The 15,352-nt window shown below is 36.5% G+C and overlaps 1 protein-coding gene across 21 annotated transcripts in view; it reads left to right on the top strand.

Annotated features, from left to right (window-relative positions):
- plxna2 (plexin A2) overlaps window positions 1–15,352 on the top strand; it is a 775,091-nt gene that overhangs the window by 676,767 nt on the left and 82,972 nt on the right. For all 21 annotated transcript variants that reach the window (XM_087307494.1, XM_087307492.1, XM_087307488.1 and 18 more), the window contains 3 exons: window positions 1,357–1,493; window positions 2,758–2,925; window positions 8,166–8,259. In XM_087307494.1, the coding sequence (XP_087163620.1) occupies window positions 1,357–1,493; window positions 2,758–2,925; window positions 8,166–8,259 (399 nt within the window). The remainder of the gene's footprint in view (window positions 1–1,356; window positions 1,494–2,757; window positions 2,926–8,165; window positions 8,260–15,352) is intronic.

Below are 15,352 nucleotides of genomic sequence, written 5' to 3'. Positions count from 1 at the left end.
ATATAGAATGATTAAATATTTAGCAATTATTTAATCAAAGAATAAATATAAATAAATACCAATTTAGAGGTGCACTGTAATGAATATTCTGGGCCAAATGGAAAATTGTAGATGCACTTGGTCAAAAACCATTATCAAAAAACCTTTGCAATAGTTATTTAATATTTTATTGGGACTTTTTAAAATTTTACTCAATAATTTAGATTATAATAATTTTAAAAACACAGTCCAATAAAACAGCCGCATCTTATTGACAGTTGAGAGGTGTCAGTTTAACTGTGTTGCCATTTATACTACATAGAAATGTCCTGTTGGCGTGTTATTTGAGTGGACTTGAATGCTTTTCTGGTGAGCATGTGCAGTTCATGCATAAGCAGAACTAAATATTAACTAAATATTAAATATACCCTTCATGCGAAATTTTGATTCTGCTATTTTCTTTGGTTTAGTCAATGCAGCAATATACATGCCTTTTTCGCCTAGTGCATTGAAATGACGGGGTTTAATAGCACACTGATTTCAATGTCTGACGCACATTGGAGGAGCCACAGCTGGAGGGAGAGTGAAAACATTCTTAGACATTGCGGCGAAGCATAACCCTTCATTTCAACACAGGCTTATTGTGAAAAAGTAGCCCCATATACATTTTCGGAGAGCACAAATTATGTAGCTGGAGCTACATTTGGCTGCATTTCGTCTTTAAAAGAGTGTTATGGGGTAGGTGTGTTTCTTTTTGCGCTACCAGCTGACCACTTATCTCCATGTGGAGGGCTTTTCCGCTTTTAACAGTTTGCTTAGTAGCTCGACATGTACGTTGGCGGACTTGAGTTGCAGAAAAGAGTTGACCACGATTTCGGGGTTTAAATCCGGAGAGGAACGGTTCTAGAAAGCAGGTCAAACAAAAACAAAAGGCAAAAAATATAATAAACGAGTAAATAACAGGGTGAGAATGTTGTAAAATCTGAAAACGTGGTAAAAGTCAAGCAGTCAATTGCCTTTAAAAACACTTTCAGTCAGTCAGTCAATAGCGGCCTCTAGTGGATTTCACGAGAACAGCAGGCGTGAATGGCAATCGCAAGAGAATTTGAGATCTGAAAAAGCATACACGAATACAAAAACTGCAAAAAAAACTTTCATACTGGTATGTATTTGGCGTTTTTCTCTTTTGGGTGAAAATCAGAAATGCCACAACTTTGGTGCATCGCTAATACTGATCACAATAATCTTTCTTAAGCATCAAATGAGCATTTTAGAATTACTGTTTAAGTGTCATGTAAGACTGAAGACAGGAGTAGTATTGGCTGATAGTTCTTTACATATATTCTGATAGTCTATTTTTTCTTTCTGTCTTTGCAGATGCCATCGGTCACAGGTTTGTCTCCCAGTCGTGGTCCGGAATCTGGAGGAACAAAAGTAACCATAATGGGGGAAAACCTGGGAGCAGGCAGCAGTGTCACTGTGCTTTTTGGGAACCAGACCTGCGAGTTTTACGAGTAAGAATCAAACTTTTTTTCTATGGCATAAAATGAAAACTTCTAAAATAATACCAATAATAACAATACAGTTTATATTTAGTTATTGCCAACTTTACTAGTTACAACTTGCTAATACCAGCCATACAAGAGTCAAGTTTGAGATGATTTCAGCTTTGGTGGGTTCTCCTGACCCATAGTGTGCCCACAAATTATAACCCCACACCAGGACACCACCACCTTTGGGCTGACATGTTGACACAAGGCAGGATAGATCAAACTTTTCATGGTTTTTACACCAAATTCTGACCCTACCACCATAATGCTGCACAAATTAAGATTCATTGATTTGCTGCTATGTGATTGGCTAATTGTGGCTCATTTCCACTGAGTGATACGTTTCAGTTACAGTACAGTACATGCAATGACTTCCATTTCCACTGTCTGAAACTGTACCGCTTACAGCTACCAAGTAAAGGTATTATTAGCTGTGGCTAATCAGAGTTACTCATAACGAATCAAACTATATTGTACTATACCAGGGGTGTCCAAACTCTGTCCTGGGGGGCCGGTGTCCTGCATTGTTTAGCTCCAACTTAATTCAACAAACCAGCCTGGAGGTTTCTAGTATACCTAGAAAGAGCTTGATTAGCTGGTTTAGGTTTGTTTAATTGGGGTTGGAACTAAAATATACAGGACATTGGCCCTCTAGGAACATGTTTAGACATTACTGTACTATACAGCATGGCAACCCATTAGGTATTTGCATTGTCTATAACTTTCTGCAATAAAGTCGTTAATATTCCTCTACATCTCCCTATCCAACTTTATTTCTGCCTCCTCCTCCTCTAATTTTCACAGCACACTTCTATATGTAAATATCATACCCCCTGCTTGACTTCTTCCTATATCTGCCCCTTATTTCACACTCTCTCCGGGGATCTCAATTTAAAGATGATTGTACCACTTAAAGGCCCAAGACCGCTTTTAATGCGATAGCAGCTAATTGCAGATTCTTGCTTTCCTCTGTGTTCCTATGGAAGGATGATGTGTTCCTGTTGGTGCTGCAATAAGAAGCAGCTTATCGCACACTAATATGCTGCAGTGAATGACTAATGCTCACTTTCCATGGGTAGCACTTTCAGAGAAAAGACTGCAATTGAAAAGAGCAGAGGGCCGCCCACAAGCACTGTTCATATATAGTGTGTCTGAACAGCATGTCTAGCCTTCTGATATAAAGACCTGGTGGTCTGATTGGTTTGTATCGGCTTTTGTTTGTCCTCAGACGAACTATGACAGAGATTGTGTGTTACTCTGCACCATCTCTGACGGGCGTGGGTTCGGTTCAGATCAGCGTGAGTGTGGATCGCGCCCAAGTTCGAGACATCCTGGCTTTTGAGTATATAGACGACCCCACTGTTCAGCGAATCGAGCCGGAATGGAGCATCGCAAGGTAACATATATGATGGTGCATTGCTTTAGTGCTGGATTATAGAGAGCTGTGTAGATACACTACCGGTTGAAAGTTTGGGGTCAGAGGGTTTTTTTTTTAAATGTTTTAAAATAAGCTTATCCTGCTCACCAAGGCTGTGTTTATTTAATCAAAGACAGTACAAATGGTACAATTGTGAAATGTTACTCACTAAAAAACTGTTCAAAAGTAGTTCATAATTTAATTTAATCATTTATTAAAGTGAATTTAAAGAGGAATTTTCAGCTTCATTACTCTGAAGACTGAGGGGTCACATAATCCTTCAGAAATCACTCTAATATTATCATTAATAATAATAATAATAATAATAATAATAATAATAATAATAATAATAATAATAATAATAATAATAATTATTATTATTATTATTATTATTATTATTATTGTTATTATTATTATTATTATTATTATTATTATTATTGTTATTAATATTATTATTAATATTAATATTATTACTAATATTAGTAATAAAAGCAATAATGACTGGAGTAATAATTAATTTGAAACTACATACAATAAAAAAGCACTTTAACAATCCAATAGTTTTTTATATTTAATAAATGTTGCCTTGATGAGCAGAATAAAAAAAAGAAAAAAAACTGACCCCAAACATTTGACCAGTAGTGTACATTTGAATGGATATCAGGCACAATCCTAAGAGGAATTGATCTCATAAATGGAGTTCAGCAGCTTTGTTCAAGGACGTGTGTTGTGTTATGTGGGAAAATGAATAAGCAGCTGTCTTGCATTCAGATAAAGTTCTTTGTCTTGAAAAAGACTTTAAAAATAAAAAGGATTTACATCATGTCAGGGCAATCATGTAGATGGGTCTGTGAAGCTAAAGCAATTTTTTAAAACACTTCTAAGATTTTAAAAGAAATTCTTGATTTTCATTTTGCCCAAAAAAATCCATTGCATAGTATGAAGAAATCTATTGTTCTTAGCATAAAAATGAAAGAAATAATTCACCCGAAAACTAAAATATACTCATTCTTGTGTGGTTTTAAAGTTCTATTTATTTCTTTGATCTGTTGAAAAGAAAATAATATATATTAAAGAATGCTGAAAAACATGTAACTTGTGACATTCATAGTAAAAAATGCAAATGCTATGGAAGTCAATGGTTACAGGTTTTCAACATTTTTAAAAATATTATTTTGTTGAATAAAAAAAGAAGAAAGAAAACTTATAAAGCTTTGAAATAAGTAAAAGGTGAATAAATAATTTACAACTTTAATTTTGGGGGGAACTATCCCTTTAAGAAAAGTTAAACTGATCATTTAAATTACTTAAAACATGCACATCTGACCAGTCACATGGTCAGTATCATAATTTGTTTTGTTTTATTTTTTTGCTTACTGACCTAGAAGTTACATTTTTAAATCATAATCATCATTTAAAACTGGGGGACACGGTGGTTCAGTGGTTAGCACTGTCGCCTCACAGCAAAAAGGTCGCTGGTTCGAGTCCCGGCTGGGCCAGTTAGCATGTCTGTGTGGAGTTTGCATGTTCTCCCTGTGTTTGTGTGGGTTTCCTCCAGGTGCTCCGGTTTTCCCCATAGTCCAAAGACATGTGTTATAAGTTAATTGGTTGAACTAAATTGGCCTTAATGTGTGGATTCAAGAGTGTATGGGTGGCTTGCGGCTGGAAGGCCATCCGCTGCGTAAAACATGTGCTGGAATAGTTGGCGGTTCAGTCCACTGTGGCAACCTCTGATAAATCAGAGACTAAGCAAAAGAAAAATTAATGAATGAAGAAATTTGAAATGTTTACTTTCCAAGTGTCATATAATATGAGCTCTCGAATCTTTTCATTCCCAGTTGTACCTTTCATACTGTTTAAATTCTACAATGACTACATCCTAAAAAGGATGTTTCATCCCAAAAAGAATATTCTGTAATTTTCACATCCTCATTATTTTGATTATTCTGCCAAAAATCAAAGAAGATATGTAAAAAAAAAAAAAAGAATCCTTTCATTTCCATTGTATATAAAACAAGATATTTGTAATTTTTGAATGAACTCTTCCTTTAAGGGATTTTCTCACATTTCACTATACAGATCTGGACAGATTATTCAGAGCTATATCATATTCATGGCAAAGTGCTACTCATTATATACAGTAGCAAAAAATGAGACTGAAATAGAAATGTGCTGAGAATGATTGTATAAGTTATGCTGAGATACGGGTTCTCTGAAAGCTGGAGTAAATGCGGAAAGAGAATGTCTCTGTCATTCCAGATCTAACACACAGATACACAAGAACCGTATGTACTGTCATGTCAGCCAGCAGCAATATTATATTGCTCAAAGGTTATTGTTCATAGCTCTGAAGACTTAAATGTACAGTATACTTAAAATTTGAACTGTGTGTGTGTGACAATATTTTTAGGAATGATGGGAACCAATCTATGTTAAAACCCATTGACTTTTATAGCGTATTAATAAAACAAGGGTTTGTGTTTGACTAATAATTATAATTAAAGGGAAAGTTCACCCTAAACTGAAAATTCAGCTATTTACTCACCCTTTACTTATTCCAAACCTGTTTGACTTTCTTTCTAGATATTTGGAAAAAAGCTGGAAACTGATAACCACCGACTTCCATAGTATTTGTATGTCCTACTATGAAAGTCAATGATAACAGGTTTTTAGATTTCTTTGAAATATCTTCTTTAGTGTTCATGAAAATCATAACGTTTTGTAAGCACTAAGTAAATTGTTTACCTTCCAGTGCTAAATCATGATTTGTATATACACAGTGCTGTAATTAAAAGTAGTGACAATGTCATTCAACAAACAAATTAACAACTCAGATAGTGACAAACATGTTTGAAAAATTCTTCACTGCCTGTAAGATTATAGAGCTCTAAAATAGAATGCAGATTTTATAGCTGAATTCCTTGGTAGAATGAGACAAGAAATGTTTGCATTGTATTTAAAGGGATAATTCACTCAAATTGGTAATTTCCTTTTAATTTCCTTTCTGACCTCTCAAGCCATCCAAGATGCTGTTGACTTTTTTGTAAAGTAGAAGAGTAAAGACAATTTGTAGCTGGAATCATTGTCCTCTGAGATCTATATACTATAATGAAAATCAGTCAGGGGTACTACTTTGAGTTTTTAAAAGTATATTGAAAAGACATCATAATAGCAAGGGCTTCTGACAATGCGATGCAATCACTCTGTGCAACAAACTGAACACACATATATGTATATATATATATATATATATATATATATATATATATATATATATATATATATATATATATATATATATATAGATTTTACACTACCTGACAAAAGTCTTATTGTCGATTGTACGAGCAACAAATAATTTCTTGACTTCTAGTTGATCATTGGGAAAAGTGGCAGAAAGTCGATTTTTCTGATGAATCATCTGTTGAACTGCATCCCAATCATCACAAATACTCCAGAAGACCTATTGGAACCTGCATGGACCCAAGATTCTCACAGAAATCAGTCAAGTTTGATGAAAGAAAACTCATGATTTGGGGTTACATTGGCAAACAGCATTTCCCATTGTTTACATCGTTGCTACAGCATACCGTTAACGCTAGACACTGTACATGTCATGATCAATTTTAACAAATAAATACACTTACAGGTTGTAGCTCACAGCTTCTGCTTTGAGAAGATTTTAACCGAATCCAGCACTGAACTGGGAGAGATTCTGGAGCTGCGTTTTGTCAAATCATGCTTGCTGTGTATTTTATAATTCTCTGGACCATAATTAATATTGAACTGTAAGCACTTCTGTCTTTGTGTCGTGTCCTTTGGAAGCCTAAATACAGAAACAGACGGAGCTCTGTGGAAATAGCGGCGTTTGGACGCATTTTAGCTCCCTCTGCTGTAACGTTACAGCTAACTCTGTAAAAACCAAGGTCTCGATTTGCATTGAACTTTGAGCTTTTTACATTTAGAGATGCTGTTTATGTTCACACAGCTACATTACACTTACATTTAAAATATGACATCGTAGTGAACCACCCCTTTGAGTGACAAGTCTTTTGTCTCAGCAAAATCAAACCTTACTGTCCTAAATAAGTAATTAAAAAACAAGACCATGATCATATTTTATTTTGGTAAAATAAGCGTAATCTAGAGGCCTTTGCCTTTCATATAAGCCAATTCTGATTCCAAATGATCAACCAGAAGTCAAGTTATTATTTGTTGTTCCTAAAACTTGGATAGGCGACAAGACTTTTGGTAGTGTACATCTTTATTACCTCAATTGCGAAGTGATGGAAGCTACTGACTTCCATTATATACCAGGGGACAAGAGTTTCTGAAAAATCCTCTTTGCTGTCCTACTAAATAATAAAAAAATCAACATGTTTGACAGCTTAAGGGTAAGTAGATTAAAGGGTTAGTTCACACAAAAATTAATTCACCCTTTACTTGCTTCAAACCTTAATGAGATTGCTTCTTCTGTTAAACAAACAAAGATATTTTGAAGAATGCTAAAACCTGTAATTATTGACCTCCATATTGTTTTTCCTATATGGAAGTTAGGTTTTTTAGCTTTCTTCAAAATATCTTCTTTTGTGTTCAACAAAAGAAACAAACTCATAATGATTTGAAACCATTTGAGGGTGAGTAAATCAAGGCAATTATTTTAAATGAACCATCCCTTTAAGATCTCTTTATATGGCTGTTTGTGAGAAATGTGAACCTCAAATGTGATTTTTCCTTCCTGTGGGCGAGTGCCCCACGCCAGGGCATCAGTAGATGGGGTCACGATGCTTTATTTGTTGAACCACACCGAACAGAACCCTGTACGAGCGGCGCCTGGCTAATGAAGCGCTCAAGAGTAAACAACTGAAACACCTCCAGCTACAGCTCCACTCCCAGACACTCGCCCCTTTTGTTGTTCTTTATCAAACCACAGAAAACATTCCCAGAATGCTAAGCAGGACTCTTTTCCTTTAGTGTTTTCAAAGACACATCTAGTATGTTTGATTAAATCTACTGAAGACGGTTAAAAGCGTCTCTAATCAGGACCTTCTCAAAAGCGTATTATCTTCTAAGCGCACATCACAAAGAAACAAGTTTTGAGGGCAGCGTTTGATTTAAATGTAGATGAGTTTCTTCCGCGTCAAAGTTTTTTTTGTTGCTGTTGCATTTATCCCAATTCACATTCATACCTTGCTGTGTGTGTTTGTGTTTTTTTTCAGCGGACACACACCTCTGGTGGTGACCGGGACGAACTTGGATGTGATACAGGAGCCGAGGATTCGGATCAAGTACGGCGGGCGGGAATCCGTAAACGTGAGTAGCTTCATTTGCGTTATCGGCGCTTGCTCAATTATCCGCCCTCACTTTTGATACGACCTCAAGTTACCTGAGCTCAGGGGGCTTCTGGGAGAACTGCTCTCTCTCGTGAGCTGATATCTCACCAGGGCCGCTGCCATGAAACCCAATCGTATCAGTTCGACCTCAGAGATGTGTGACCTTGAGAAGTGGGATGCTTTGTCTGCTGGTTTGAGTTAATTATCGATGACTTTCAAAAGAGAGAGGATTGCACAATCTGAGCGCTGGCTTTTTTGGAGGGGATGCATTAGACTAATTTCTGTCTTTTCTGTTGACCCACGGAGGCGAGATCCGTCGTGACTCACAGCCACAGCTCTAGAAATCTCATATATCTCCTACCCACAAGCCTCTGCGTGACCTCTTTTTCAAGCTGTGTATCTGTAATTTCCACTAAGTACCCTGCTGAATTATTCAGTCTGCGCAAAGTGGTGCGGATGAGGCATTTAATTTGAGCATTTTACTGGGCTTGTACCACCTTTGCAGAACTGGAATTTGTTGGGCATTATTTGCAGAATCCTTCATACACACAGTACTGTACACATTCGTGCGAGGTGCTATACTAGGTGGATACTGGGCAGGTAAATGGTTAATGGGTTTCAAAAGAGGACGAGCTGCAGATAGAATGTCTTGGTCAGCATAAATACGTCCTGAAAATAATGAAAAAATAATAAAAGCCCCAGGGTTGGGGAGTCGGTATGAATTCAATTTGCTCGCCACTGCAGGAGGTCCGAGTTTAATTAATGGAATAGTATTTTTTTTCTGCTTTTTTCCGGTCAGACAAGAAGATGGGATAGCCAGTAGCATCTTCTGTCTTCTATTGTATTATTTGATAAAAAAAAAAAGAAAAAAATACGAGTAATGCACGCTCTCTAGCGCTGAAAAATACACATGTACTGCGCCACATCGCATGAACCAGAAGTTGGTATGGCTGCATCTGAAATTGCACACTTCTATACTATATAGTATGCTAAAAGCAGCATGCAAGCTGAAGAGTACTGTATGTCCGAATTCATAGTATGTGAAAAGCAGCAAGCGAGAAGTACCCGAATGTCTTGCTACTTTTGGCGAGAATCTGACAAGAATCTAAGTTATCTTATGATGCCAAACTAGAGACTTAATAAATGGGAGTGAAGCGACACTACTGAAGCGTGTAGGTCACTTGATAATGACAAACGGTGGATATAGTACATCCAGGTTTCATTCATATTACTCACATTCACACAATATAGAACATACTTTTTTCTAAAAGTCATGTAGTGAATTCGAATTCAAATGTACCTGTTCAAGACAAGACCCACACAAGACACAGCACACGTGAATAAATTGCGGTATTTGCGCGTAAATAAATGCATGAACATTTTTGGTAACATACAACCTTCAAATCAACCGTTAAATTCACTTCACAATAAATGCGGATTATGTCATGGGCTTCTATCTGCCTGGTGAGCTGGGTTTATGTGCTTTAGAAAGGCTGACAAACAGCGTGTGTTGGTTGTGCGCCATGTCTGAGTCCACTAAATCCTTTCAGAGGTGCACGCAGCTCTGTGAGTTCATCAACTCCTCCAGAAACTGTACCTGGATGATAGAAGCTTTCAGACTGCTTCAGACTGAGCCCAGCACAGTTTGATGAACTGTTCTCGAGTTTCAGCAAGATTCTTAAGGGCGCGTGAGAGCCTTTTGTTTCGTTTTACGCTTCAACAACTAAATAAATGCTAAAGTCTATTTTACTGATTATATTTTAATTACATTACAACATCAATGCTGTAAAAGGAACCATATTAAATGGGAAAAAAGTCACATTAACCGTTCACCGGAAATTTATGAGTATGGGAAGGTAAAACTTGCTCCGCATATCTACTTGTTAAGTGGTAACATGTTGGTGACGTATGTAATACTGTTTCCGGGTCCCAGCCGCCACTCACTTGAGTTGAGAAAATATTCATTTATGATCACTTTTTATTCATATCACACATTAAAGTTCATTTTATACAAAGTCATAGTGTACACAACAATCTCTGGGCTTGCTGCATAACAAATACCAACATTTTAACAATTTATAAAAAAATTAACCACTTTCTGGCCATTGGATATTAGGCATGGACATATATATTGCGATCGTGATTTTCGAAAGTATTAAATCGCTTTGTAAACGTTTACTATTACCATTTCACGAGTCTCACCATTAAGTAGAATAGTGCGCTTGGACCTGGAAGCCGCTTTGCGTGACGTCACCCTTAACAAGCGGATACCCTATTCGCATCTTGGCATTGACTTAAAATGTAAACCACTTGCGCTTGACGTTTCATCTGCGTCATAACAAAATAACAAAAAAAATACTATTTCTCATCTCGCGCAGACGGACCTGCTTGTACAACACTGAAATACATCACATACAGTCTAGTCGCAAGAGAATATTTTAACTCATCCGCAGCTCAAATCGGATCCGGATCCGAATCGTGTGCAGTGGAAAGGAGGCTTTGGACTTTTATTTCCATATGTTGATGTACGTCCAACTGAAACTTTAAATTGATTAAGGGGTGGGACTTTTTTTATACACATCATTCCCTCATAGCAAACTAACAGTAAGAGGGGCGTGGCTAAGAATACTGTGGTTGAAGCTGTCAAACTGACATCAATAGAAAAACACTGTTACTCCAAACGTAGAAGCAAATGGTCAAAATATGATTGAAGATTACCAGAAAAAGCTTTTTTTTTAGTTGATTAACTTTAGATTAATTGTTCACCTAAAGAATAACAATGAGCTAACATTGCTAATTTGCTGATTACACACAGACTTTAAATAGTACGTCTGATATCTCAAGTATGATAGGACTCTATGTTTATAAGCATAATTATGAGAAGTAAACAACATCTCGTGTGTGTATGTGTGTGTGTGTGGAAGTGTTCAAAAATGCTAATCACACATTATCTCGTACTTCGCTGAGGTGAAATCAAAACTGCTACAGCCAAACATACAGCGTAACTACACTTCAGTCCTCTTCTGTACAGATGCACCAGTATGTGGGTAGTTCTCCTTAAAGTCACTTTTCCTAAAAGAGACACCCGATATGAGGAGTGACAGAAAGCCCCCCGTTCCTCCAAGAGCCCAGAGCTCCTGTGAAAGATGTAGTGTGGGCTGTCTGATGTGTCTCTTTCTTTCTTTTCTTTACAAGAACGAAGGGTTGCCTTCCTCCTTTCAGGCTTTGATTCCAGGCGTTCTTTTTTTATTGTTATTAACCACTGAGGTTGCGATTACGTATTTCTTCTTTCTCTGTATTTTTTGGCGAGGGAGTGAGGGAACAAAACAGCCGTGGCAATCAGAGGCGAGCGGCCGTCAAACTGTCACCAGCCTCCTCCCCAAATTGCTTCTGTTCCTCCTATCCTCCCTCCCGTTACCTGGCGGGGCTCTCCGAATGGCAGACAATTGCCTTTGTGCATCCTGCTGTACCTGTCAGCAACCCACAATTGAGACATTAATCATTTTCCTGATTATAGCTAAAAGATTAGTTTTTCTACCTTTGTCTTCTCTCGAGGAGGAAAAGGGGAAAAATGGCTTGACACGTGCGACGGTGACAGAGAGAGATTCAGTAATGAAGTCTGGAGACGGATTCTCGAAGCCATCTGAGCCGATCACAAAGGCACTCAAGTTTTTTTCTCTCTTTTTCCCTCTCTTCTAAAACGAAGCGATCAGACGCTCCCACCAATCAGTGTCAAAGACCTCCCTAGATACCTTGGATAAGAGCGCGCTTGTGAAAAACCAACATGAAGAACATGAACTATGGATGATAAAAGCATCTTGGCGTTTAACGGAGCCACGGGCGCTTTTCTACAAACGTGCAGATGCTTATAGTTGTTCTACTGCGTTCGCCCCTAATTTCCATGCATTGTTGAGTTACATGCACTTGTGCTTCTTAATGCAACAAAGAGAGCTGGTGGGCAGCTCTACTCAGGCATTACCATAAAACGCTTTTATTCCCCTGTGACAATTCACTGTGATGCTTCAGAAGAAGATATCATGGAGGTTTTTTCTACTGTACGCCACTGACTGAGTTGAGGAGGTTCATGTTTTTTTACCCTTTTGAATTTAAATTTTTTTACATATCCTTTAAATTTATATTTTAAAGTTTGTTTGTGATTTTGTGGTGCATTTTTAATTACTTGTTTTTATAGTTTTACCTTAATAGTTTTAAATTATACCTAATGAAGTGATACATATTTTTTGCCTACTAGCATAAATTTATTTTTATTAATTTTAAGTAATTTAATTGTATATTTCTCCTCTGAGATTTTAATAGTTTACTTAGTTAAGTTTAGTTTTGCTAGTTATGCAAGACACTATTGTTAAGCTTTAAAGTGCAATTTAAAGGCTTAACTAGGATTAATTATGATAACTAGTTTAGTTTAGTTTAGTTTAGTTTAGTTTAATTTAGTTTAGTTAAGTTTAGCAAGATGCTAATATTAAGCTTTAAAGTGCAATTTAAAGGTTTAACTGGGTTGACTAATTTAGATTAGTTTAGTTTCATTGCATTTCATTTAGCAAAATGCTCATATTAAGTGTTAAAGTGCAAATTAAAGGCTTAACTGGGTTAATTAGTTTAGCTTAGCTTAGCTTAGCTTAGCTTAGCTTAGTTTAGTTTAGTTTAGTTTAGTTTAGTTTAGTGAAATTTACAAACAAGAGATGAAAAACATATTTCACAATATACACATTGGCAAATTTTACAATATACATCTTAAACTAACACTTCAAAAGTGATTGGCTGGTTGTTCAAACTGCTTATTCAAAATTAGCTGAATCAACATATTTTTGAGGATTTTTGGGGACAACTTAATTGTTGTCTTACACTTACATTTGCAAAAAAAAAAAAAAAGATTAAGGTAACTTAATCGATTTGTGTTGGTACAACATGAAGGAAGTGTGTGTAACCCAGCAATTTTTACAATAAACAAAATATACAAGCTCTGTCTCATTTCAGAGGCTGCATCCTCCGAAGGATGCATTTGAAAGATGCTGCGTCATCTCATTTCAAAAAAATTTGAAGGCTCCGTCATATGCAGCCTCCAAATGCGTCCTTCATTTCGCAGGTAATAAAGCATACAACTGGTGGATTCTTCGTGATCTCAAACATTCCAAAATTCATTGCACGCTGATAACGGCAGGGCGTTTTTAAAAGAAAAGTCCGGATTACAGTTTATATGTATGAATTAGGTTTTAGTTTTCATGTTTATCTAATCACTTCAATAAACAAATAGAGTATGAAATGTCTGGTACATTTTTATCTATACATGTATGGATTAAAGGAAATATATTTTCAGCTTTTGTAAACTTTATTTTGCCTTCATTACATAAAGTCATTACAAATTTTATTACCACTTGTTAATGACGCCTATTACAGTTGCCAGGTGATGAGATCTGTCCTCTGTAGGCTAGATTGTCTCAGTTCAAAACACTTGGTTGGCCTGTGTGGACTTCGAAGGACTTATCTTCGGAGGATGCAGTCTCTGAAATGAGACACAGCTACAGTTAAACGGTTTAGTTTAGTTTAGTTTAGTTTAGTTTAGTTTAGTTTAGTTTAGTTTAGTTTAGTTTAGTTTAGTTTAGTAGAATTTTTCAAAGTATCCTTTTTCTGTGATGAACTGAGGAACATACTGTACAGGTCTGTCTCTTCAGAATGAGTAAATGACAGCAAAACTATGTCTTTAGGGTATTAGTATGGCTTTGACTGACCTGAGAAAGATTTTTAGCTGGAGAAAAGCATCTCTATGCAACTCTTTGTCCCGGAGATGCTCAGATTCATTAGTTCGGGCGTGCAGGACTGTGCTTTCTGCTGAGTCATGTGTCAGTTCATGGAACAACCTGAATCCAATTATATCAGACAGAGACAGAAAAGGATCCCAATTATTTCCACAGCCAAATACCTGCAGCTACTGGTCATGGAAGGACAGGAAGCTGTTAGTCTAGAGCAATGCCTTAAAGTGACAGCAGCTTAATAATACACTGTTTATGCCACTCATTTTAATCAAAGAACATAAAAAAACATTCACTGCTCTTTGCTAAATATGATTTATAGCTTTATTAATGTATGTACAATAGATTTGATGTATTTAGAATGGATATCTATATGTTTGTTTCTCTGTGTGCACATAAAATGGGGGAGTGGTCCACTGTATTCGACTCTATTTGTATAAAACTCATGCTATGTTTTATATTTTTGATACTTTTGAAATGCATTACGGGATCTTGATATTTTGAAGAAATTACTTTTATTGCATTGGGATATATTGTCTGGGTTGGTTTTGTAGATCAAAGTACAAAAACCTGGTAAAATATACTGAATTGTTAATAAAAGTTACTTTGTTAAACTTAAAAGTTACATTTTCAACATCAAAAGTCGACAAGAGTTTACATAATTCAATTCATAACCATAAATAAACAAAAATCTGTAATCACAAAATACGCAAGCTGTTAATTAACAGATATATTTTACAATGTATCCTGAAATAAAGTGTTCACAATTTTTGAAATATAAATAGCATTTGTATATGTAGTCACTAATTTAAATCATGAATTCAATCGAATCGTTTGCTTGTGAATCGAAATCAGATCCAAATTGAATCAGGACATCTGAATCAATACCCAGCCCTGTGTTTGACCTACTCACGATGTGCATTTCCTTCTGCTTACAGCAGGTGGTGTTTCAAATACAATTAAAAGCTGCTAATTAAATCCAGCCATGTGGAAAGCTCCATTTCTTCCCCCACTGTTGTAAAACTGGCCGCTCGATGTGGGCGGAAGTGAAGAAACAAACTGGTACAGCAAAACAAAATGTGACAACAGCCAGTGTTGCGTCCAGCAAGTCTGAAACAGATGGCCTACAGAGGCAGCGAAAGGCCGTGCCAGGCTGATCGTGGCCACCGCATCTGTCTCTAACATGGCAGTTCAGTCGCATTAGACCTTTATCTTGTCCTGTTTAGCTGGGCAGCAGTGATATGTGCCGCTCAGAATGGATTTTCAGTTCAATAACAAAAAGGTTGTGGGTTCAGTGTTTAGTAG

Source organism: Danio rerio, chromosome 23, assembly GCF_052040795.2.
Source record: "Danio rerio strain M-AB ecotype USA chromosome 23, GRCz13ab, whole genome shotgun sequence".
In the NCBI taxonomy this organism is placed as follows: Eukaryota; Metazoa; Chordata; class Actinopteri; order Cypriniformes; family Danionidae; genus Danio; species Danio rerio.
This window is presented reverse-complemented; position numbering and strand designations above follow the sequence as displayed.